Source organism: Onychomys torridus, chromosome 19, assembly GCF_903995425.1.
Source record: "Onychomys torridus chromosome 19, mOncTor1.1, whole genome shotgun sequence".
Classification (NCBI taxonomy): domain Eukaryota; kingdom Metazoa; phylum Chordata; class Mammalia; order Rodentia; family Cricetidae; genus Onychomys; species Onychomys torridus.
Genome location: NC_050461.1, coordinates 58,614,072 through 58,637,777, shown reverse-complemented (window position 1 = coordinate 58,637,777; position 23,706 = coordinate 58,614,072). Strand labels below are relative to the sequence as shown.

At 47.3% G+C, this 23,706-nt stretch overlaps 1 protein-coding gene across 3 annotated transcripts in view; it reads left to right on the top strand.

Moving 5' to 3' along the window:
- Positions 1 to 22,359, top strand: part of LOC118570208 — a 63,336-nt gene extending 40,977 nt beyond the window's left edge. For 2 of the 3 annotated variants that reach the window (XM_036168552.1, XM_036168549.1), the window contains 7 exons: positions 11,780 to 11,863; positions 12,894 to 13,000; positions 17,011 to 17,071; positions 17,841 to 18,037; positions 18,395 to 18,514; positions 21,581 to 21,695; positions 22,052 to 22,359. In XM_036168552.1, the coding sequence (XP_036024445.1) occupies positions 11,780 to 11,863; positions 12,894 to 13,000; positions 17,011 to 17,071; positions 17,841 to 18,037; positions 18,395 to 18,514; positions 21,581 to 21,695; positions 22,052 to 22,102 (735 nt within the window). In that variant the 3' untranslated portion in view covers positions 22,103 to 22,359. The remainder of the gene's footprint in view (positions 1 to 11,779; positions 11,864 to 12,893; positions 13,001 to 17,010; positions 17,072 to 17,840; positions 18,038 to 18,394; positions 18,515 to 21,580; positions 21,696 to 22,051) is intronic. The other variant, XM_036168551.1, reaches the window with a different exon arrangement.
- The last annotated feature ends 1,347 nt before the right edge of the window (positions 22,360 to 23,706 follow it).

Genomic DNA, 23,706 nt, shown 5'->3' with positions numbered 1-23,706 from the left:
TGACTGTTAGCAGGAACTTGGCATTTCTATTTTCGTTTCCCTTCCCCATAAGCATCCTTCTGGGGTGAGTACTGAGTACCAGCACCTTCACTAAGTATGGAGAAAGTGGATAGCATGACAGTTGAGCATCTAAACATCCCCTGGGACTCCAGCGATTGGATTTTAAAAGGCTTGTGGACTCATCCTGCCTTCCCATCCAACCCTTGCTGGGACTGGTGGCTGGAGCCAGGGAAGAGCATGCAATGGTTCCTCCTCTACTATCTCTGCCCTGCTATGTGCAGACCCCCAACCAGGACGCGTATCTTTCACCTCCCACAGAAAGTGGAGCGAGTCTGACCCACCTTTCCAAGGAAGAGCTCACTGGCTCACAGAAAAAGTACTTTCCTGAAGGAGATGAGAGCAAGCTTTCCAAGCTTGTGGATGACCCTTGAAGATGGGTTCTCCTGTCTCAGAGCTTAGAGGGGTGGAGCTGTGGGCATTCAGACCATAAACAGCCTGTAAACACTTAAATCTGCAGCTTGTGGGTGGGGCAGGGCATACTCCTGCCTCCCCACCATCTGTTCTCCATGCCCGAAGCCTCTTTGAACATTTGCCTTGGCTTGTAAACACGACAGTGTGTTTTACCCTCAGCTTCAAGGTGATGCCATTTTGCCAACAGAGGCCTCTCTGTTCAGTCTTCCTCCTTGACTCCTCATGGCAGAGGCTAGGTGCTGACAGGAGGATTTCTGTTCCCTGTCTCTTCCAGACAGCTTGAGGCACACCCTCTATTGTATTTGAGTAAAGCTGGGGTCCTGGGTCATGCAGGAGAGCACACATGGTAGAGTGTGACATGGCTGGGATCTCACTATCTGGGGGAGACCCTTCACACTGTGTGTGTGTGTGTGTGTGTGTGTCCTGCAGAGCCTCTCTGGTGCTGAGAGAAGGCCTACAGAGAACTAATTCCATCACACTTGATCAACACAAGCCCTTGGTAAGGAGTGGAGCTGAGCGGACTCCCTTGTAGCGTGAGATGAACCGAGAGTGTGCATGCCTAGTGTCACGTCAAGTGAGGCCCCTTCATCATGCATTCCTGTGCCAGCACTGCATCCCTTCCTGCTGGCTGTCCCCCTGAGGGTCTCACCTCCCAGTTTGCACTCCCATCAGCTGTCTCCTCCTTGCTCCCTCTGGCCAGCCACCTGGTCTCTTGCTGTCCCTCATTCATCCTGACAAACTCTCACCCTGGACCTCGGCACATGCAGGTTCTTTGCCTGGAAATCCTATGTGTCCCTGCCAGCGACTCCTTCCCTTTGGGTCTTTGCTGTGAGGCCAATGCTGTTTTAGGGGAATGGAAGTCCATCTTGGGGACTTGCCACTCTGGGGGATGGAAGTCCATCAGCTGCTTTACTTTCCTTTTTAGTACTTATCGATATCTAACATAATTTATATTTTCTTCATTTTTCTTTTTTTTAAAGATTTATTTATTTTGTACACAGAAGAGGGCACCAGATCTCATTACAGATGATTGTGAGCCACCATGTGGTTGCTGGGAATTGAACTTGGGACCTCTGGAAGAGCAGACAGTGCTCTTAATCCCTGAACCATCTCTCCAGCCTCATTTTTCTTTTTATTACTGTATTACCAGTGTGTAGGGAAGGGCCTGGCATTCAGCATTTGATGCATTGCCAGAAAGAGTAGAGAGATTTTAAGAAACTTTTATTTCACATATATGCCATGTCTGCATAAGATAAATTTCACACACACATATCTTGTTTACATGTCTGCATAAGATAAATTGCACATACATATCATGCCTGCATGTATGCATAAGATAAATTCATACTGTTTAAGGACACAGTCAAACTCAGCATGCAGGCAGGATCTTCTGTCCCCTGCTGTCCCAGGTAGAGCAGCCATCTCGTGCCCCCTGCTCTCTGCCTGCCATTGCCCCTCTCCTCCACCTCGGCAGATATCCTCTGGTTACGTCCAAACCTCCCAGTGCTCCAGTCAAAGGACACTCTGTCTCCCATAAAGGATTTTTGGTCTCTGTGCTGGTGTGTGCCTCTTGGTTTCACAAGGGTTTTCTACTGCATCACCCTGGAGTAGCTCAGAGCAGGGTCCAAACATACTGCTTGGCTGGGGCTCACGCCTGGACTCCTACCATGGAGCATCCATGCTCCTGACCCCTGACGCCCATTCCTCAGCATCCAGGCTTGTTTTTCCAGTTCTTTTCCATCTCTTGTTGCCTGTGTGTGCAGTATCCTCCTTTCTACCCACATGACATTTCATCCTCAGCCCGTTATCATCAGATTTAGACTTAAAACGTCTCCAGGCCAGAAGATTTTCGTATTGGTCTACCATTTATACATGTCTCAGGGATGGTTATTGAGAAGTGGGGTGACCAAGGTCATTATCATTGGCTTTACCTTCCCCTGGCCTTGGTAAGCTCTTCCCACCCAGCCATATTCACTCATGGTGAGCTCAGAAGGGACTAAGGACATGCTGGCTTACGTTTTTGTCAAATGTCCAGTGTCCTGCACAGATGCCGTTGGTGATGGTGATGCCCTGACGGTGGCTGGAAGTGGCCTCGGGTGCCTTAGCCCTTCTGATCTTCATTGGGGACGTTTCCTCCTTTGCTGTGATGTTAGTGACTTAAAACTGACTTCTACCAAGCACCGGTCGTAAGCACTTAAACCCACAGTGTCTATGGCCGTGAAGCATTGGAATTGGGAATTAAGAAAAAATGGAAACAATGGCAAGAAAGCATTTTGGGGGAGCCCTCTCCCCCAAGTTGTTATTAGTTGGAATAAATCCAGTTCAGATAATGCCACAGCTCCTTCTGTACTTGTGACATATATTTAAACAAGGGTTTCCTGTGACATTGGTCAACGCCTGGTTTTCTTTAGTATATGAGCAGGGTGGAGAATGCTGCTCTTACTGAGTAAAAAAAAAAAAAAAAAGCCATGATCTGACATTTCAGTTTCCCAGCTTGGCAGGTCAGATAGATGTCCTGGCCCCAGCTCATCCAGGCAGTATAAGTGAGATGACCTTGGACACACAGATGTGGCTGAGCACTCACTCAGAATGTGTGAAGCCCTGGGTTCAATCCCCAGCACCATTTAAAGAAAAAGAGTTCCACTCATGATTCTGAATATTTCCCCCCAAATTCATAGAACCAAAAGGCAGCTAGTAGCCCCCTTGGCCCTCAAGTCCATCCAGTGATGTCACAAAAAAAAACCAGTCCCTGTGTCTGGAAGCACATCTCTTTCCAAACCTTGCCACTCAACAGAACCCACTGGGGCTGCAGAGATTTGTTCCAGTCAGGTCTGTGCCAAGGGACAGGAAACACCAGCTTTGTGGGAACATGGGGCAGTTGTGGCTTTAAGATCTGCTCACAGTCACTCAGATTTGGAACCAGCCGTCTGCTCTCCCTCCCTCCCAGCTGCGCTTGGGGTTTTACAGGCAATCACCAAATTGTAGTAGACAAAACATCCAGACTCAGACCCTCAGGTCTATTATATTGTGCACCTCCATGCTGGTCCCTGTTGGATCCCAGGGCTCTGAGATGTGCCGTAGTCCTTCATAGTACAAATGGCGGGCACTAATGACCTTAAAAGACAGAAGCCAAATGGGACTATGGCTTTTAGTGTCAGTGTTCTGTTTTCAGCCAGGATTACTCTTTATCTGGTCTCAGGGAACTATGTTTTTGTTATGTTTGTATTCAGTGACTACATGATCAATAAAACCAGGAAGATCTGGGCTGGAGAGATGGCTCAGCAGTTAAGACCACTGGCTACTCTTCCTGAGTTCAATTCCCAGCAACCACATGGTGGCTCACAATCACCTACAGTGGGTCTGATGCCCTCTTCTGGCCTGGAGGTGTACATGCAGATAGAGCACTCATACATAAAATAAATAAAGATATTGGAGAACACCAGGAAGTGCCCCAAATAAATTCCTTCATGTTTGGTTTTCTTTCCTTTTAGATTCTCTGCTTTTTTTGTAAACAGAGGCAGATAACTTTTCCTTAATCTCATAAAAATGTGTGACTTTCCACTCACTCCCAATGCGCTTCAAGCTAATGTAAAATGTTGTTTGTTTTTGCTCTTTTGGGGGTCCCCCCACTCAGTTCCCCAATAAGTCACACACAGAGGCGTATTCTTTCTTATGAATGCCGGGCCTTAGCTTGGCCTGTTCTTGCCAGCTTTTCTTAAATTACCCCATATGCCTTTTTCCTTTTCTTACTTCTGTATATCTCACATTCACTCTTACTCTGTGGGTGGCTGGGTGGCTGGGTGGCTGGGTGGCTGGGTGGCTGGGTGGCTGGCCCCTAGCGTCCTCCTCTCCTTGTTCTCTTGCTCTTTTTTCTCTTTCTCCCAGATTTTTCCTTCTATTTATTCTCTCTGCCTGCCAGCCCCACCTATCCTTTCTCCTGCCTCGCTATTGGCTGTTCTGTTCTTTATTAGACCATCAGGTGTTTCAGACAGGCGCAGTAACACAGTTTCACAGAGTTAAACAAATGCAGCATAAAAGAATGCAACACATCTCTGCCTCATTAAACAAATGTTCCACAGCGTAAACAAATATAACACATCTTAAAAATAACATTCCACAACAGTAAAATGTATAAAGGGAAAATTCTCAAAATTCCAATGGCCAATTGTCCCCAAATGATGAAAGGCTGGAGTGTAGGCTTCTCAGCAGAAAGAGGTGGCTCCTGGCAGGTAATGGCATAGTTTGAAATTTTGCTTAAGCCATGTAGTTGCAATGAAGTAGCTGGGACTCTGGTTTTAGTGTCAGATGGACATGTCATCAGTTTTTGCTGAAAAGTGGCCTGTCTCCAAGGGAAATTAGCCTTGTGGCTCCCTGGAGTTAGAAACCATTAACCTTAAGAATTCAGGGGCTGGAGAGATAGCTCAGAGGTTAAGAGCACCAAGTGCTCTTCCAGAGGTCCTGAGTTCAATTCCCAGTAACCACATGGTGGCTCACAACCATCTGTAATGAGATCTGGCGCCCTCTTCTGTATACATAATAAATAAATAAATCGTTTAAAAAAAAAAAAAAGAATTCAGATGATCCACCAGGCACTCAGGAGGCAGAGACAGGCAGAGCTCTGAATTTGAGGCCAGCCTGGTCTACAGAGCAGGGGTGTGAGGGTGTATGTGTTGGGTGTGGGGTGGGATTCAGATGACCCAAATGTGTTTGTTCTGACCATGTGAAGTATCTAAGAATCGGAAGCTTGGTGAAATGGCCAACAGACTATTTCTTCACTACAAAATGTCATGTGGCTGACAGCCAGTCAAGTGGCCAGGCGGCAGCTCACTGGATACAGCACTTGCTGTGGGATAAAGCACGGGCTTAGCTCAGATCCGGAGCATCCACACAGAAGTGTGCTTGGCACGTGTACATACGAGCAAAACAAAATGCACACAGGAGGTTGTGTATGCCTGTGTGCAAGGACAGTAATATAAAATAAGAGACCATCGGGTGACAGAGCTGGGAAAAAGTTAAGCAGGTTGGAAATAACACAAACACAGTGTATTCATGTGAAATTCTCAAAAAAAATTCTAAAAAAATCTAAAAAAGTTTTCTTGGTCTGCCTAAGAAAACCAATGTGAATCCTTTAAGATTGCTTTAAATAAATCTACTGCCCCCCTCTTTTTCTTCAAGACATTGGTACAAAGCAGTGATACACATAGTGATCAAGAATTCACCCAGGCTTTCTATCAGCAGGCTCATGGGTATTTTATAATTACCAATTTCTCTTTATTGAAAAAAATATGTTTTTATGTTTTTACATGAATGGCAAAAAAAAAAAAAAAATCCTGATGTCTTGGGAAACATGCACATTTGATTTTTAACACCTTACCCCATCTTTCTCACTGTGTAGTCCAGGCTAGCTTGGAACTCAGGTTCTTCCTTTTAGTCCCCCAAGTGCTGGGATTACTAATGTGTGTCATTACCCTCAGCTCACCTCACTTGGGTGAGGAATGCAAACCCAGCCAACGGCTCTGCAGGGCTGGCTCCCCAGGCATTCTGTACCCATGCTGGCTCTGCGTGGCATCCCTGCATGGCATCCCTGCACCTGGATCATGAAGCACCTGAGGTGCTCTGGCAGCTGCTCTGCTTCCAGTGGTCTTTGGCTCAGAGAGCTTGCACGCATAGGACTTCTCCTGGGAGGCACACATGGGGCTTGCTGTGCTGGGGAGGGGATGTGTGTGGATGTGGGGGGCAGAGCCTCCACCTCATTCCAGCTGTGGCTTGAGGTTTAACCCAGCACATAGGTATGTGGGGTGTGTGTGTGTGTGTGTGTGTGTGTGTGTGTGTGTGTACACGCACGCGCGCGGCACCTCCCCCGCCTCCCTTGGCCTGGCCCTCTCTGCCTTGAGCAGCTCCCAGAGGTGTTGGGGACATCACTGGGACACTCCTTCCACACCTGTAGCCATTTTCCTGCTGTAGTTTTATGGGCCCAGGAAGAGGCAGGTTTGACACAGGGACACAGTCCCTGCTGACAGCTGCAGACGAGTCAGCTCCCCAGACAGTAAAATGTAAAGAGGGGGGAGGGGCGACCTTTGAAGTTTGCAAAAAAGCATGACTTTGACACTTCCTTTTCCTCTTCACTGGGTGTCCCAGGTATTATGCTGAGAGCAACTGCCAGCTAACTTTACAAGGAAGGATGCATTTCCGTCCCCAAGGTCTGTGTCCTTAGTGTTTAATAAGGCTCTGAATGGCTGTTCCTGTCACAGGAGCCCCGGGCTGAGCATATGGGGACACTTGGCTGGAGGTTCTAGAGCAGGGTCCTAGGGACATCCATGCACTGTGAATGTACACACACATGTGCAGAGAGAACGCTGGAGTCAACGTTTTAACTCTGAAGACATCACTAGGCTTTCTTCCTGTATGTTTCTCTGTATTTGGCCTCTGCTTGAACTCAGAGGGGCAGGTGTAATGAAGTGTAATGAAGCTGTGATACTGGATTTCTCCTCTTAACTGCATAGCTGAGTTTTAGTCTCTGGTTGGTGCCTTTTCTTTCCAATCTGTTGGCAGTATTTTTCTGTTTATAAAATAATCCTGACCATAGGTAATGGGATCCAGAAGGCTAGCTCAAGAACCAGGGATAGATCCCGGTCACACTGCCGGGGGCCCCTCAAACAGACCCAGCCTCACAACTGTCTCCCATAGGCAAAGGGTCTAGTTGGTTTAAAGTTCCTGAGTTCCTATGAGCTTGGTTCAGTTGTCTCTGTAGACTTCCCCAGGGAGAGGGGCTTGATCCTGCTTCAGCTGAATGTACCAGGCTTTGCTGTCCCCTCATGGGAGGACTTACCCTTTGGAGGAGGGAATGGAGGGAGGAGGTAGGGGGGGAGGAGGAGCAGGAGGAGGGACGAGAGGGGGAATCTGTGGTTGATATATAAGAAGGAATAAAAAATATTTTTTAAATAAAAAATAAAAAGGAAATACGATAAGAAAAAAAACCTTGATCTACTCCAAAAAGAAGAATCCCAGTTTAGTTTTCTCTCACTTGAGAGAGTTTACCATGAAATGTCCCCGAAGAGAGGGAGATAGATAGATAGATAGATAGATGAAGGAGAGAGAGAGAGAGAGAGAGAGAGAGAGAGAGAGAGAGAGAGAGAGAGAGAGAGAGAGAGAGACATGGGAAGGAGGGAGGGAGGGAGGGAGGGAGGGAGGGAGGGAGGGAGGCAGGGAGGGAGGGAGGGAGGAAGGGGAAGAGAGAGGGAGAGAGACTGCCTAACAATACAACTTACTTCTCCGGAAACTGCTAAGGTCAAGAACCTGTGAGGTAAATCTGTGTGCATTAGGAGGCCACCGGATCCCTCATTTTCTGTCTCACCCTGTGCCAAAGAAGGCCAAGGGATGGAGCGTTGTGAGAATTAACTATGGAAGCATAAAGGTTATGATCTGCAAACCAAAAGCCTGGGGCTTCCCTTCAATTACTCGTTCCCTCCCCACACACAGTCTGTCTCCGCATTCCATTGGTGATACCTGCAGTGCATGTTACCTCCCTGTCACTGTGATACAGTAACCTGGATACCTGCAGTGCATGTTACCTCCCTGTCACTGTGATACACAGTGTAGGTTACCTCCCTGTCACTGTGATACACAGTGTATGTTACTTCCCTGTCACTGTGATACAGTAACCTGGATACCCACAGTGCATGTTACCTCCCTGTCACTGTGATACAGTAACCTGGATACCTGCAGTGTGTGTTACCTCCCTGTCACTGTGATACACAGTGTAGGTTACCTCCCTGTCACTGTGATACAGTAACCTGGATACCTGCAGTGTGTGTTACCTCCCTGTCACTGTGATACAGTAACCTGGTTGAAGCAACTGAAGGGAGCAGGGGTTTATCTTGGCTTGTGGAGTAAGGGGATAGTTCATTGTGGTTGTGAAGGCATGGCAGCAGGAACTGTTAGAACTGACTGTGGCATGGGGATCCTGCTCACATCTGGCCTGGCTTCTAGTTTGCTCAGGTTTTTTGTTTGTTTTTGTTTTTGATTGTTTTAGCCATTGGGATGGGCGCTTACTTTTGTCCACAGTTGCTCAAGCACAATTAGTGGGAAAGGATGTTGCTTTTGTGCCTTTGTTATCACTTGGGCATATCACATAGGTGCATTCTGGGTGCTCTAGCTTCTTTCTCTGATTTATGTGTATGTCTCTGCTACCGCTATCATACAGTCTTCATTAGCGTGGGCGGGTGGGTGATGCCTGTCATTTTTATTCTTTTTCAATTTCAACCCCCTTCTGGCTGTTACTTTTACATACAGGTGTTAGAGTACATGGATCAATGTTTATAAAGATTTGGCTGGATTATTTAAAGAAATTGTGTACTTACCATGTGTGCATGTATGTGTGTGTGTTTGTGTGTGCAAACACATGTACACTTGTGCACATGCCGCAGAATGCATGTGGAGGTAAGAGGACACTGTCAGGAGTTGGTTCTTGCCTTTCCCCCTTTAAAACTGGGTCTCCCTGCCTTCCTGCTGCTGTCCTGTGTACTCCAAGCCTCTCTGGCCACAGCTTCTGTCTTCCTGTCTCCACCTCCTATTCCCTGAGGATTGCTGGGGCTGCAGATGTACGCCACTGACGTGTGTGCCACTGATGTGTGCCACTGACGTGTGTGCCACCAAGTACAAGCTTTGGGCTCCAGGGATTGAACTAGGGTCATGAGGTTGGTGCAGCCAGCTCCTTCACCCACTGAGCCATCTTCCAAGCTCTTGGATGGAATCTTGGTATGAATTATGTTTTCCTATAAATCTATTTTACTAAATTGATGCAATCTATGAACATGGTTAGGTTTTTAAAAAAAATATTTAGATCTTCTCTGATTTCTTTAGCAACATCTTATAACATTAAAATGCATGTTCTATGTGCTTTGTTGGATTTCTTTTTTCTTTTCTTTTCTTTCTTTCTTTCTTTCTTTCTTTCTTTCTTTCTTTCTTTCTTTCTTTTTTAAATGAGACAGAGTTTCTCTATGTGGTTATGGCTGTCCTAGAACTTGCTCTGTAGTTCTGGCCTTGATCTCAGAGATCTGTTTTCTTAGGAGCAACTGCAAATACTCCTACAATGTGCATTGACCTTGTGTCATTCATCATTCTAGAGACTTTCTGGTTTTGCAGATTGCCTGGAATTTTCTATATAGAGAAACATGTCATCTGCAATAGAAGTGGTTTTCTTTCCAGTCTGTATGGTGGGTTGACTGGCTGGCCTTCCTTCTCCCTTCCTTCCTTCCTTCCTTCCTTCCTTCTTCCTTCCCTCCCTCCCTCCCTCCCTCCCTCCCTTCCTTCCTTCCTTTCTCCTTCCTTTCTTCTTCCCTCCCTCCCTTCCTTCCTTCTTCCCTCCCTTCCTTCCTTCCTTCCTTCCTTCTTTCTCCTTTTTCTTTCCCATTGGCTTGTTGCACTAGAATGTTTGGTACTGTGTTGAATGAGATGTAAGAGCAGATATCCTTGTCTTGTTTTTGGTCCTAAAAGAAAGGATTGTGTGGGTCAGTTGAAGCGTGGTGTTGGCTGTGGACTTCCTGAGGATACCTTTGTGAAGTTGAGAAAGTTTCCTTCTATTTTTGTTCATGAGTGGGTGTAGACTTTTGCCGAATGATTTTTGGGTATCAGTTTATTTCCATATCTATTGAGATGGCGGAGTCCATTGACTGATATTTGAATACTGAACCGCTTTTGCATTCTTGAGAAAACTCCTGCTCAGTTGCTTTCATACGTTGCTGGCTTGGATTTGCTGATTTGTTGTTGTTGTTTGAGAATTTTTGTGTTCATATCTTTGAGTGTTGTAGTGAAGTTATTTCCTTGAAGTCTGACATGGCCAGTCATGAAGCTGAGTTCCTGTGACAGCCCACAAAAGCCCTTGGCCCGGAACACATGCAAAACACAAACAGAACATTCCCGACACCTACCTCTATAGAAGTGGTGAGGGGGCTGCCAATTTCCCTCGTGGAAGTGGGGGAGGGGTTCACCAAACTGTCACCTGGGATTGCAGTCACCATTTCCTCCGGCCTGTCAGCTTTGTGTGTTTGTTGGCAGATAAAGGTGGACTGGGGGTGAAGAATCTTTATTGGTACAGCCTTATCGGTCATCAGCCAAGCTTGGCTTGAACATTCTGGTAATGCACTGCCTATCAGTCACCCATGTTATTTTGTTTGTTTGTTTGTTTGTTTGTTTGTTTGTTTTTCAAGACAGGGTTTCTCTGTGCAGCTTTGTGCCTTTCCTGGAACTCTCTGTAGACCAGGCTGGCCTCGAACTCACAAAGATCTGCCTGCCTCTGCCTCTCAAGTGCTGGGATTAAAGGCGTGTGCCACCACCACTGCCCGGCTCCACCCATGTTCTTGTACATATTCCCCAACAGACTCATTGGTTCGCCAAGCAGGACTTGGATGGAGTCCTTTCTCTGATACGTCAGTGACATGTTTGGAGGGAACAGATGCAGGTTTCTTCAGGGAAAGTCATGTGACAAGGTCACAGTTTTCTTTTTTCCTTCCTGATGTTGGTGTTAGGGTACTCGTCTCATAAAACGATGTGGGAAGCATTCTCTTATCATTTACCTTCTGGAGTGTGTAAAATTTTGTGTCAAATTTTCCTTAAGAACAATTTCTTCATGAGACCACCTGGGTTGGATGTTTCCACGTTTCAATTCCTTTAATTATTATCGAGCTCAGGAGCTGGCGAGATGGCTCAGAGCTTAAGAACACTGGCTGTTCTTCCAGAGGTCCTGAGTTCAGTTCCAAGCAACCACATGGTGGCTCACAGCCATCTGTAATGATTGCCAAGCCTGTCTGTCTTTCTTATCGTGGGTGAATTTTGAAAGTTGTAGGGCTTGAGATATAGTTCATTTCTCCTAATTCACCACATTTGTGTGAAGCTGGGTTCTGTTCCCATTGCTTAAAGTTTTTCTGTGCTTTTCATTCCCAGACCCAGCCCCGGTGTGCTGGCAGTGTTTATGTGTATCTTGGTGTGGGCCTCACGGAGCCTGAAATGTTATTCTCTCCTCCATTCCTCACCCCTCCCTCACTGTATCCCAGTTTCTTTCTGACAGCAGCCTGTAGGGTGGGTTCTAACCATCTCACTTACCTGCTTTCACTGAGCAAAGTGACAGACGTCCTGTTCAGAATCTGGCCCAGTGAAGCTGGCGTCCCAGAGGGTGGACACAAGCCTGGAGTCCTGCACTGAGGACAGGGCTGTCATGAGGTGATGGAGGGTCCAGGGCATGGCTTCTGGCTTGATGAGAAGGGCCCAGTGGAGGACATTTGCGAGAAGACCTCTTTTGTTTTCTATCAAGAGCCTTCTCTCTCGACTTACGGAATGGAGGAAAAGGTGCCAGCAGCGTGAATCAGCCCTGAGACTGCCTCAAGGACAGGGGGAGGTGAGCATGTGGGACTCAGCCTCATTGTTGGGTGACCTCTGTCCTGTCAGGCCTTTAGAACAACTTCAGCCCCAGTTAAGGGTCCAAGTCTCAGTGAGGAAGGACAATGTGTATATAAATGGTTTCCAATCTCAGGCCTGGGGGCCGGCATATTCTCTCCAGCTCAGACACCCGCCCCCATCCTTCCCCCTCAGCTTTACATTTTCACCATTTCGAGGTTGATTTCTTCCTTCTGGACCACCCTCCCACCTAGTAGTCTATGCTCAGTGATATAATTGTATGTAGTTTTTGTTGTTGTTATTGTTTTTTGCTTGAGTATGGGTTTAGCATGCTTGAAGCCCAGGGTTTGACTCTCAGAACTGAACAAAAAAGTAACCATTTAGGTAAATATAAGTATTTCCCCACACCTTTTGAAGAGTGGTGTAATTCATAACAGTATGTCTGAGTTTCTATTTATTTATTTATTCAAAGACAGGGTTTCCCTGTGTAGCCCTAGCTATCCTGGAACTCTCTGTAGACTAGGCAGATCTCTGTGAGTCTGAGGCCAGAGAGTTCCAAGTGCTGGGATTAAAGGCATGCACCACCACCACCTGGCATGTTTGGATTTTTAAAATACTATCCTCAACAGCGCCCTGGATACTACTTTTAGCCGTTATTGAAATGATATGTTTGTTCCTTCCAGTGTCAGGCTGGTGCAGGCTCTTGAGTTCTTCGGCCCCCCTGCTCTTGGTGCTGTCCTTTGAGATAAAGGCAGAACAGCTTAAGTACAGAGGTCACACCTACAGGAATGTGAGGCTGAGGAAGACAAGGGTGAGATGTCCACACACCGCAGGCACTGTAATCTCAAACAAGAGAGGGTAGGTGTTTCCACTCAGCCATCATGGACAACGCGTCAGCTGGCCAAGCTGTACCAGAGTGGTACAAGGGGGTTTGTGTCCCCATGCCTGAGAAATTCAATTGCTTGCTAGCTACAAGGTGGGTAGCTAAAAGGAGCAGGAAGGGTGTGTTCACCGTGAAATGCATCTTACAGAGCAAGATTACGGGTAAGACGAAGACGGATTCCCGGAGCAAAATATACCTTAGCTGTTTGTACCAGATGTATTCCACCTCCCTTGCTAACATGGAATTCTCCAGAAGGTAAGCTCTCCCTCCCCATCCCATCCCTGCTGAGACAAGGTCTTGGGGGTTCACTCTGTAGCCCAAACTCAAAATCACTCTGCCTTATGAAGGCTGGGTTTGTGGTATGAACCACCATACTCAGGTTCCATTTTTCCCTGCCCTCCCCTCCCATCCCCTCCCTCCCTCCCCCACCTTCCTTCCTTCCTCATAGCCTCCCCCTAGACCCACTGCCCTGTGTCCAGCCGTTGGTGTCTTCTTCACGGTCACCTTCATTTTTCTTGTCACGTAGACACTGGAGAACTGTCACTACCAAAAAGCCTCCTAGAAAAAGAAGAGCCATACCATCTAATCCTGAGGGAGAACCTGGGGTGGGCTAAGATGGGGTGAAGGCTCTGCCACCCTGTGAGGCTGTGAGGAACATGGAAAGAAGGCAGAGACGAGGCAGGGAATTCATCACCTACCCAGGGCTGGGGTCACTGAAGCTCCTCCGTGTGAGCTTGAATCTAGTACCCGCTCCCGCAAAAAGTACTTCCTAGTTCATAGGAGGTTAGCTGGATGTCCCTGTGCATTGTCATGGCCTCAGTGTGTACCATTCCCTAGTGACCACATTGCTAAGAGGGGTGGGGAGGTGTGAGATCATCATGAACAAAAACACATAGTGACAGACAAAGCAGATGTAAAGTGTGTGTGTGTGTGTGTGTGTGTGTGTGTGTGTGTGTGTGTGTATACCACTGTAATGATGACAGAGATGGCCTTTGCATGTGTTGTATGTACTTTTCTGCAATAGCATGGAAATGTGGGCATTACCCTCACTCCCTCCAAACTGACCAAGGACACAGTGAACCCCAGTACATGGGTCTAGGACCTGACCTGAGGATGCCACCTAGGAGTTGAACTTGGGTGGTCTGACTCTGGCCTGCCCTGTGAGCTCAAGGTGGATAAAACAAGCAGGCAGGAGGCTGCAGGCCATACAGGTGTCCATGACAGATAGAGAGCTGCCCTTCATTCAGAGTCCACAGAGCCCTTCCAGAAACTAGGATGGACTGAGGCAGTGGTCTTCCTCAAGGTATTCAAAAGATGCATCCAATCTGTCAAAATGTCCTGAATTTGCAACATGGGAGGTGGTTCTCCAGGAGACCAAGTTCTTTTCCAGTCAGAGGCTTGTGAATGGAGGCCTCCCCTCCCCACCCTCTGGGAAATCTGCTCTCTCACCACTAGGGTGTTTCCCATGAGACATTTAACAAAATATACACCTGGGAGAATTCTGGTGGCCAAGCCGCAGGCCGGTCATTTGTGGGGTGGTGGGTGGTGTCGGAGGAGTGTTTCCCTCATTTAGGGACCAATTCTGGTCCCACTATTAGCATTTGAACTGGGCAGCCAAGCTGTTTTGATTGAATAGAGAAGGCAAGCCTTTGTTGTTGCAATTTAAGGAGTTAGTGGTTCTCTGGTCTCCTTTAATCAGCTGGAATGGGGGAAATGTCACTGGCTGCCTGTCTGGGCTGAGAATGCACAAGGCCCACCTCTAAAGCCCCTCCCATGGGAGCCCCAGACCCAGCAGCACTTGGTATCGCGTCCCTGCCCACTGCTGTCCTCTCCCTCAGAATGTCTTTAGTGCCTTCAGACGGTTCTCTTTGTCTGGATGAAGCCAACCCACATAATTATGGAAACACAGCAGGTCCAGGTGGTCCAGCCAGCCAGTTGATGCCCATTCCCCACATGCAAGGGCCGAGGACAGGCGGCCACTTCCAGGATGATATGCAAATAACTTGATGCTCACTGCACAATGGGTGAGAGACCCCTTCAAGGGCATTGAGCTGTTCATACAGCATTTTGCAGTATTTAATTTATACGACCTGGAAATGTAAACTACTTTTATTACTTTAGTAAGTAGCAAAAGCTTCCAAGTTTTAGGTTAAAAACACAGAAGGTTAAGTTTTCAAAATTCTTCCATTTTCTTCCTTTTATCTAAAATTGGCACCATGTTTTATATTTTTTCTCTTTCTCTCTCTTTCTTTACCTCTTCCTTCCTTCCTTCCTTCCTTCCTTCCTTCCTTCCTTCCTTCCTTCCTTCCTTCCTTATTTTATTTTATTTTTTTAAGATAGGGTTTCTCTGTATATTTTCTGGCTGTCCTGTCCACTTGCTCTGTATACCAGGCTGGCCTTGAACTCGGAGATCTGCTTGCATCTGCCTCTGGAGTGCTGGGATTAAAGGTATGTGCCTACACTGAGCACATAGGGACATAAAGATTCCTGAAAAAGGAGATGACTCCCACTGAGGGAAAAACCTCCTAGAAAGTTGCTGTTTGTGACAGTCACAGCTCATGTGGCCTGTGGTCTGCTCTGGGTGGCCCACTTCTTTGCCTCAGATGTGCCCTAGGTCTGCATCAAGTATGCCACTCTCTGCTCTTCCTGCCTTCCTTCTTCTACTCCCCCGGAAATGGGAGATGGCCTCCCTCTGAGACTGGCTTCAGCCACACCTCTCTAGGAGGCCTTGTGTGTGAGAGAGAGCCTTCTCTCATCCACCCCTGGCTCACACAGAGCCTGTAACCCTGGGGCTCTGATGTTCCTTCCTTGAGTTGCATTCTCCAGCTGTTGGAGTTCCCCAGTGACTCAAAGGAGCCAGCCAGGGTCCTAATTAGTGAGCATCCTCCCACAGGCCGGACTTCTCCAAGGAAAGCAGTTTGTCAAACAGCTGTTCTGCCCTGATAAAAGACTGTTTGCTGTATCCTGTGTACAAAGACAAATGTCGCCTGTCCTGTCCTTAGCCCAGCAGAATCCAGCCCAGATTGGCTTGCCTTTGCTCCCTGGTGCCCCCCCCCCCCCCCCCCCCCCCCCCCCCGTGCTGTGAGCTTAGCTGAGTCCCTTGGGCAATGGGTGGCCCACTTCTTTGCCTCACATGTTCTGGGTACCCCAGGAGCAGCACAGAAGTCAATGAAAAGCACCCCCAGGGCCTTATCTATGGCCCAACTCCTCATTCAACTAACACAGTGTGATTATTTATTGGTTCTGGAGCCTGTGACCTCAAAAACAGCCCCAGAACCTGGCAAGGTGACATACAGGCCTCAAATCCCAGCACTCTAGAGGCAGAAGCAAGCAGATCTCTGTGAGTTGGCGGCGAGCTTGGTCTACAGAGCCAGTACTAGGCCAGCTGGGGTGATATAATAAGACCTTGTCTAAAAAAACCAGACAGAGATAGTCCCAATACAGTCACCCTATATTCTCACTAAACTGTTGTGAGAACCCAGTAAGAGCCTCCAGCGGGACTGTTAATGGAGGGATGTTCCTGAGTTACACAATGAAGTCTATACTTTAACCCAAGACAGGGCCAAGGTTTATTTAAGGTCTCCTGGTTTTTAGGGCTAGCTGAAGATAACGAGGAAATTCCCTACCATGCATATATGCACATACACACATGCATACATACTCATACATTCATGTGCATACACACACACACACACACACACACACACACACACACACACACACACACGCAGTGTCCCAAGTATCTGTGCTCAGCACACAGGTGAGGTACACTGAGTGCCAGCTGCACCCTCATGATGAGAAATGTGTGCAGGGCACATGTAACTGTGAGTGTCTTCATGACGATGGACAGCCCTCCTCACTCACTGCAGAGCCGAAGCTAGGCTCAGAGAAGCCAGTAGGGTTCATTAAAGAATCCAGTCAGCCACCCTTCAGAGGGCACTATCCTACAAGCCCGTTCCAGAAGACTTCCCTGCAGCACAGCGCTCCTTCAACTGCTGGCTCTCTGGGAGTAGGCCTGTGTTTAGGCCAAACTTTATTTTGAATACACGGCAAGAGCCTCCTCTGAAATTCTGCCACTTGTCCAGCATAACTGCACTACGTGAGAGCTGTCCTGTCACTGTGGCCTCTTGCAGGATGACCCAGCCGAGGGCGTCCAGCCTAAGGACATGGAGGGCCTGTGGCTGCGGCCTCTGTGTACTCAAGGGGTGCTGAGCCTCACGGCTTCCCCTGTGTTTGCTTTTCTCTGTTTGGTGCCACCCGGGCAGACTGCTGGAGAGAGATGGCCGCTTTGCAGACGTGCACGCTGAGCACAGGGCTGGAAACCTGGTCAGTGTCCTGTGGGCCCAGGGACAGCACCCAAGGCGTCTTGTCCTGCTTGGACATAGATTTGGGAGGTGCAGAGGGAGCTGGGACGGGGTGTACACTGTCTCCTGGCTGCGAGATCCAGTCCATTCTCACTGAACTGTGATTCAAATTAGGACCCTATGGAGTGGTGGCCAGGGACAGAAAGGTCCGTCTGGGTTGCAGTGAAGTTAAGTCTTAAGTCTGAGACTGGAGATGTAGCCAAGTTAATAGAGTGCTAGCCTAGCATGCAGGAAGCCTTGGGCTCAAACCCCAGCATCATATAAATGGGGTGTGGTGGCATGACCTGTAATCTTAGCACTTGAGAGATAGAGGCAGGAAAGCTGAGTCGCCCCTAGCTAGGCAGTGAGTTTGAGGCCAACTCTGGCTACCTGAGGACTCTGTCTCAAAAGAAAATTATCAAATCCAACTTACAAACAGGAAAGCCCAAGCCACCCTGGACCTTCCTCTGCTCTTTCCCTTATCACACTGGGTCTGATGCAGTGGCCCAGAGGAAGAGCATTAGAGCAGAGAGAAACTGATGTAGCAAGCATGGGGGGGGGGGGCGGGGTGCCCCAGTGGTGGTTCTTGGTGATAAGGTATGATTTTCTAAAGTGGCACAATGTAGACAGTGGAACATTTAAACTATGAGTGTACATGTTAATGATCATTACTCAGCACCCCCAATTCTGGTCTCTAACCCATTTCTCTTGTTCCAACAACAACAAAACGAAAGTGTTCTTTCCTTTCCAAGCTGGATTTCATGGTCCCAAGCAGGCACACGCAGGCAGATGCTCCACCCAAAGAAATGGGGGTGGAGGACCTCCTGGTCCCTAGCCAGCAGCTTCAAGCACCACCTGCCCTCCGATTTCTCAAGTGCCGGAGCCCAGAAAGTCCACAGAGAAGTTCCCGCTTGAAGACGGGAAGACACCAAGTGACCTTGTGTGCCAGGTGAGTTATCAAAATAATGATAACAGGCCCCGGGGGATGGCTCAGCAGGCTGAGGGGCTTGCTGACAAGCTTGACGACCTGAGATCCTTGAGACCCATACGGTGGAAGAAAACCAAGTCCTACAAATTGCCCTCTGACTTCCACATGTACGCGTGCACGTGCGTGCGTGTGTGTGTGTGTGTGTGTGTGTGTGTGTGTGTGTACATACAATAAATAAATGTGAGAAAAATGTAGGTCAGAAACAACTCACCCAAAGCAAAGGAGTAAGTAACAGAACTATACCATGGCATTAGAAGAATTTGGCAGTGGAGGGCTAAAAACTGAGAAATAAATAAGTAATTCGGATTTCACCCACAGGATTCCCGCTTTGGGTCTCTGCCAGCCCCAGACCATTTTCTCCACAGTCCTTCCTAGGGCCCCTGGTGGGGCAGGTGCCTATCTCTGCTGCCTCCAGACTCCATCATCTCGAGTCAGAGGGTACGAGCTGCCATCTTCTGCCTTCCACGCCCTGCTCCTCTGGGACACACCTGCAAAGTCCTCTTTGTTAGTTTTATTTTATTTCAACCATTTTTGAAGTGCTGGAGGTTGAACCTAGGGTCTTGCACACTGTCCCTGGAGCTATAATCCCTGTCCCCCCCCCCCCCTTGCAGTTTACCTTCTGGACATGGCTACTCCCCGCTCCCCGCTGTGAGGCTGAGTGGCATGGCTGGTGTGTGTGTTGACACAGGTGGGCCCAGCTAGGCTTTCTTGGTTGATTTCGGTGAAGCTCAGTCTGTTTCATCATCTTGTACTGTGTACACGGAGGACTCAATTTAGTGATGCGAGGGAGGCATTCTCCATCACACATGTCTGCGGTACCAGCTCTTTGAATGTCCTGTCCATGTATGTATCAGTTGTGACTCATGTCTAGCCCATGCCCAGTTCTCATGACCTCGCTGGTCATGCTGGACTAGATCTTCCCTAGGTGTGGACAGCTGTGTAAGTCACATGGAGCTTCAGGCTTAGGGTTATTCACTGAGTGAATGCCGTCCGGCCATATGCTTCCTGTGTTGGTAAGCCTGCCTCTAACAAGGAGAAGCCCATTCTCAACCTGGCCCCTGATGCCATCTGATGCCCTGCAGAGGGAGTTTGTGAATGGCCACGTGTGCCTGCACTCTAGCTTGGTAAAGCCTTCCATCAGGGCATCTCTTCAGCCATCTGTTACTTTGGTAGTACACGTCCATTTTTTTTTTTTTTTTTCTGTTAGAAATCCTTTCTAGACCGAGTGCAATGCAGAGAACTGATATTTCAGCCAAGCTCCTTGTATCCTAAAATGAAGCTATCATTCACCCTCTTATCCTTAAAAAGCAGCCTGCCAGGGCTGGAGAGATGGCTCAGTGATTAAGAGCACTCTTTGTAGATGAACCAAGTTCAACTCCCAACACTCACAGCTTTCCATAATCCCTGTCCCCGAGGATCAGACGCCCCTCTTCTGACCACCAAGGACACTAAGCATGCACGTGGTGCACACACGTGCAGGTAAAACATTCAGATATATAAAATAAAGCTAAAAAAATGAATGCAGCTTCCTGGCCTTATGATTTCAGACAGCCAGGAGAGCCTCAAATGCTGCTGAGACCCTGGCGCCATGCAGGTACTGAGGGGTGAGGGTCAGTGCTCCTCTCCATTCGAGAGCCTCCCTGAATTCTGTCCTTCTTGTGGGCTTGCTTGTATCACCATGGCTAAGGAGAGGCAAATGAACCATCCTCCAGTACCCATCTCTAGGAGATCTCCAGATACTACCTGTATAAAGTGATACTAAGTTTAAGACCACACAGCTGGCAGGGAAAATTCTCTCATTTCTTCGTATTTTCATGCAAGTTCCAAGACACTTGATATTTTCACATACACATACACACAGACACACAGACACACAGACACAGACACACACACACACACACACACACACAGAGACATTCATGCAGGCACACACATGCAGACATATGTACACACATACCCTCAGGAAGAGACCCACACACAAACGCATGAGGAGACAGACACATATGTAGTCACACAGATACATACAGATACACACACAGCAACAAACGTATATACAGACACATACACATGCAGACATGTATACACACATACACACACACACACTCACTCAGAGACCCAGACATTAACAGACACACATACAGATTCACATAGACACATGCACATAAAAATACACACATGAACACACTTCCACACACTGACACACACCCCCACATGTGCACACACATGCCCTTGCTATTTGCTGTTTGCTTCTGTTTCTCTGATAGTAGTGACCTTTGGTGAGGATTAGAAGAAGGATCTAGAAGCAGGTATACTGTCTTAGTCACCATCTTTGACTCTGCCAAGGTAGTGCCATTGAGCACAGAATGCCAAGCCAGACTTTTATCCAGGCTGTTTCAAAATCATAGAGACTGGCACTGTGATTTTGTTCATGGTCAATTCTAGTTTGTCCTAAAATAGCCTTGTGGATTCAAGTTACTCAGAAAGAAGTTAGGGATAGTCTGTGACTGATATATATATACTCCATTCCAGATCTACCAAGAAAGCAATGCTTTGTGTCCAGTGAAAGGAAACTTTCTGGGAGTGAGAAAGTCTCATAGCCTCGTGTGTGTGTGTGTGTGTGTGTGTGTGTGTGTGTGTGTGTGTGTGTGTGTGTGTGTGTGTGTGTGTGTGAGAGAGAGAGAGAGAGAGAGAGAGAGAGCGAGAGAGCCTTAAAACACACCACATATGATTGTGGATATGATTATCTTGGAGAGAGGACTCACATAGATTTTTTTTCCCCCAGAGCTGAGGACCAAACCCAGGGCCTTGTGCTTGCTAGGCAAGCGTTCTACCACTTAGCTAAATCCCCAACCCCTCACATAGATTTTTTTTTTAAAAAAATTATGGTATTGACCGGGCTGGAGAGATGGTTCCACAGTTGAGTACATAGGCTGCTCTTCCAGAGGACTCAGGTTCAATTCCCAGTATCCACAGGGTATCCCACAACTGCCTGTAACTCTAGTTCCAGAGGATCCAGTGCCTCCTTCTGGCCTCCATGGGAATTGCATGCATAAGGTACACAGACATAGACAGGCAAATTGTTCACACACATTAAAATTTAAAACTGGGCTAGAGACATGGCTCACTCACTGGTTAAGAGCATTCACTACTCTTCCAGAGGTCCTGAGTTCAATTCCCAGCAACTACATGGTGGCTCACAACCATCTATAATGGGATCTGATGCCCTCTTCTGACATCCAGGCAGACCACTCACTCACACCTAAAACAAACAAACAAATAAACATTACACAGAGAAACCCTGTCTTGAAAAACAAACAAACAAAAATTTTAAATTATAATGAGGAAGGCTGTGATCCAAAAAAAGGCTAATATCATGCAGATGAATGAAATGGGGGAAAACCCTTGTATTTGCAGAAAAAAAGTCTATACTGGTGTTAACACCATTGGAGTTTATGCACAGAAAACAATCTGAATGCCACCTGTACGATAATCTCTTCCCTTTAGGAGCAAGCTTTCAGATCATGTGAGGGACAAGCTTGCTCCTGCCAGGATGCCCACAGACCCCAGGCTTACAGCACCCCTGACCCTGGAACATGTGATCCAGACCCATCCTGTGCTGGTAGGGAACAGTTTCCTCTCTGCCTCTGTTGGGTGGAGGCTGTGGCTCTTCATGAGATCAAAGGACAGATGAGAGCAGGGGATGGTGGAGGGATGGGAGGTGGGGCAGAGCAGGACGCCGGCAAGTGTGAGATTTCCGGCCAGCAGCCCAGAGATGAAGTATGGGAGATGTCAGGATGGTGGTAGGCACTGGAGAGGGGTGAAGAGATTTCTAATGCCCTGATGAGTTGGAGCACATAAACTGTGGATGAATGTTCAGAAAGTAGTGATGGTGTAACCCCCAGAGTTTATCTAGTCTATGAACAATGAAAGAGGTCATGTAAATATGGTTTTTCTTTTCTCTTTCATTCATTGTAGGAGGCTAAGACAGCACGTCGATACTGGGTCAACTATGTGGATGAAGAATAAGATTTTTATATGGTTACCAGATGAAAAAAATCCAAACAGGAAATGACAGCTTTCTTTTCCTTTGGTTCAACGTTATGATAAGCAGTGAGGTTGACATCAGTAAAGATGTGCGTGCCTGATATGAGATACCTGGCATGGCACTTCATTCTTTCGTTATAAAAGTGACGTCATCATGCAGAACCCAGAACCATGAATTCAGGTGATGGCGATGGCCAAGCACAGTCATCGTCAGCATGGCTGGGCAGACTTAAAAGTGAGGCTTCAGCTGGTGGCTCTTCAGCTCTGCTGGCTCAGGGTCCTTCTGCCTGGTGCTCTCTTTGCAGGCATAAGTCAAATAAGCCTGCTTTCTTTCTTAAAAATAATTTTTTAAAAAAAGCTTTCCAATTATGAGTGAGCATAAGGAGGCAGGAAACTGAATCAAGGGTGTTTGATGAAGTGAAATTAGCTTTATAGGGTATATATAATTATATAATATATAAATATATTATAATATATAAATATTTATAGGGTTTATATAATTATATAATATATATACATAGATATAAATAAATATATAAATACAAATTAATGGAAGCAATGTCCAACAAGCAGTTGGATTACATGCTTGAAGACAGGACGCAGGAACTAGACAGGCCAAAGATTGGATCTGACGTTTGTCACTGGCAGAGAAAATGCTGGTCTTACTAGACGGGTGGAGTTTCATCCCAGGTCCAGTGGCAATGAGGGAGAGGCTGTGGAAGGCGCTTGAAAAGAAAGTATTTCTAGAATGGGTGGAAAGTATCAACCCTCAGATTTAGGGACCCAAAGAATCACCAACACTAGTAAAGAAAAAAAATGGCACCAGCTGGGGATGTGTCTCAGTGGGAGAGTGCTTGACTTGCATGCTCAAGTCCCTGGGTTCAGTCCCCAGCACTTATTATTACTACTACTACTAATAATAATAATATAGGGGGATGTAGAGGTGGCTCAGTACTTAAGAGCACTGGCTGCTCTAGCAGAAGACCTGGGTTCAATCCCCAGAAGCTACATGATGGTTCACAACTGTCTGTGACTCCAGTGTCGGGGCACTTGAGCCCCGCTTCTGGCTTCTGTGGGCACTGTGTGCACATAGTGTACAGACATACATGCAGGCAAAACATCTGAACACATAAGATGAAAAGAAGATTTTTAAAAAGAATAGTTTTTTAAAAAGTTCAGCCAGATATAGGGTGCACACCTTTAATCCCAGCACTTGGGAGGCAGGGGCAAGTGGATCCCTCTGAGTTTGAGGTGAGCCTGGTCTACAGAGTGAGAGACTCTAAAACAAAACAAAAACAAAAACATCATCAACAACAACAACAAAAAAAAAAAAAAAGAAAAGAAAAGGAGATCCTTAAAGGAGCCGAAGAAAAAGGTAGATTTCACCTCTCACCAAGGAGAAGCACCCAAGGCAGGCAGTTCCCTAGGGGGGATGACAAGCAGATTCTTAGAGGGTCATTTTAACAATAGGTAGGACCAGGGCAGCTGGGTGGCACACACCTTTAATCCCAGCACTCTGTGAGTCCCAGGCCAGCCTGGTCTACAGAGCATTCCAGGACAGCCAGGGCTACACAGAGAAACCCCAT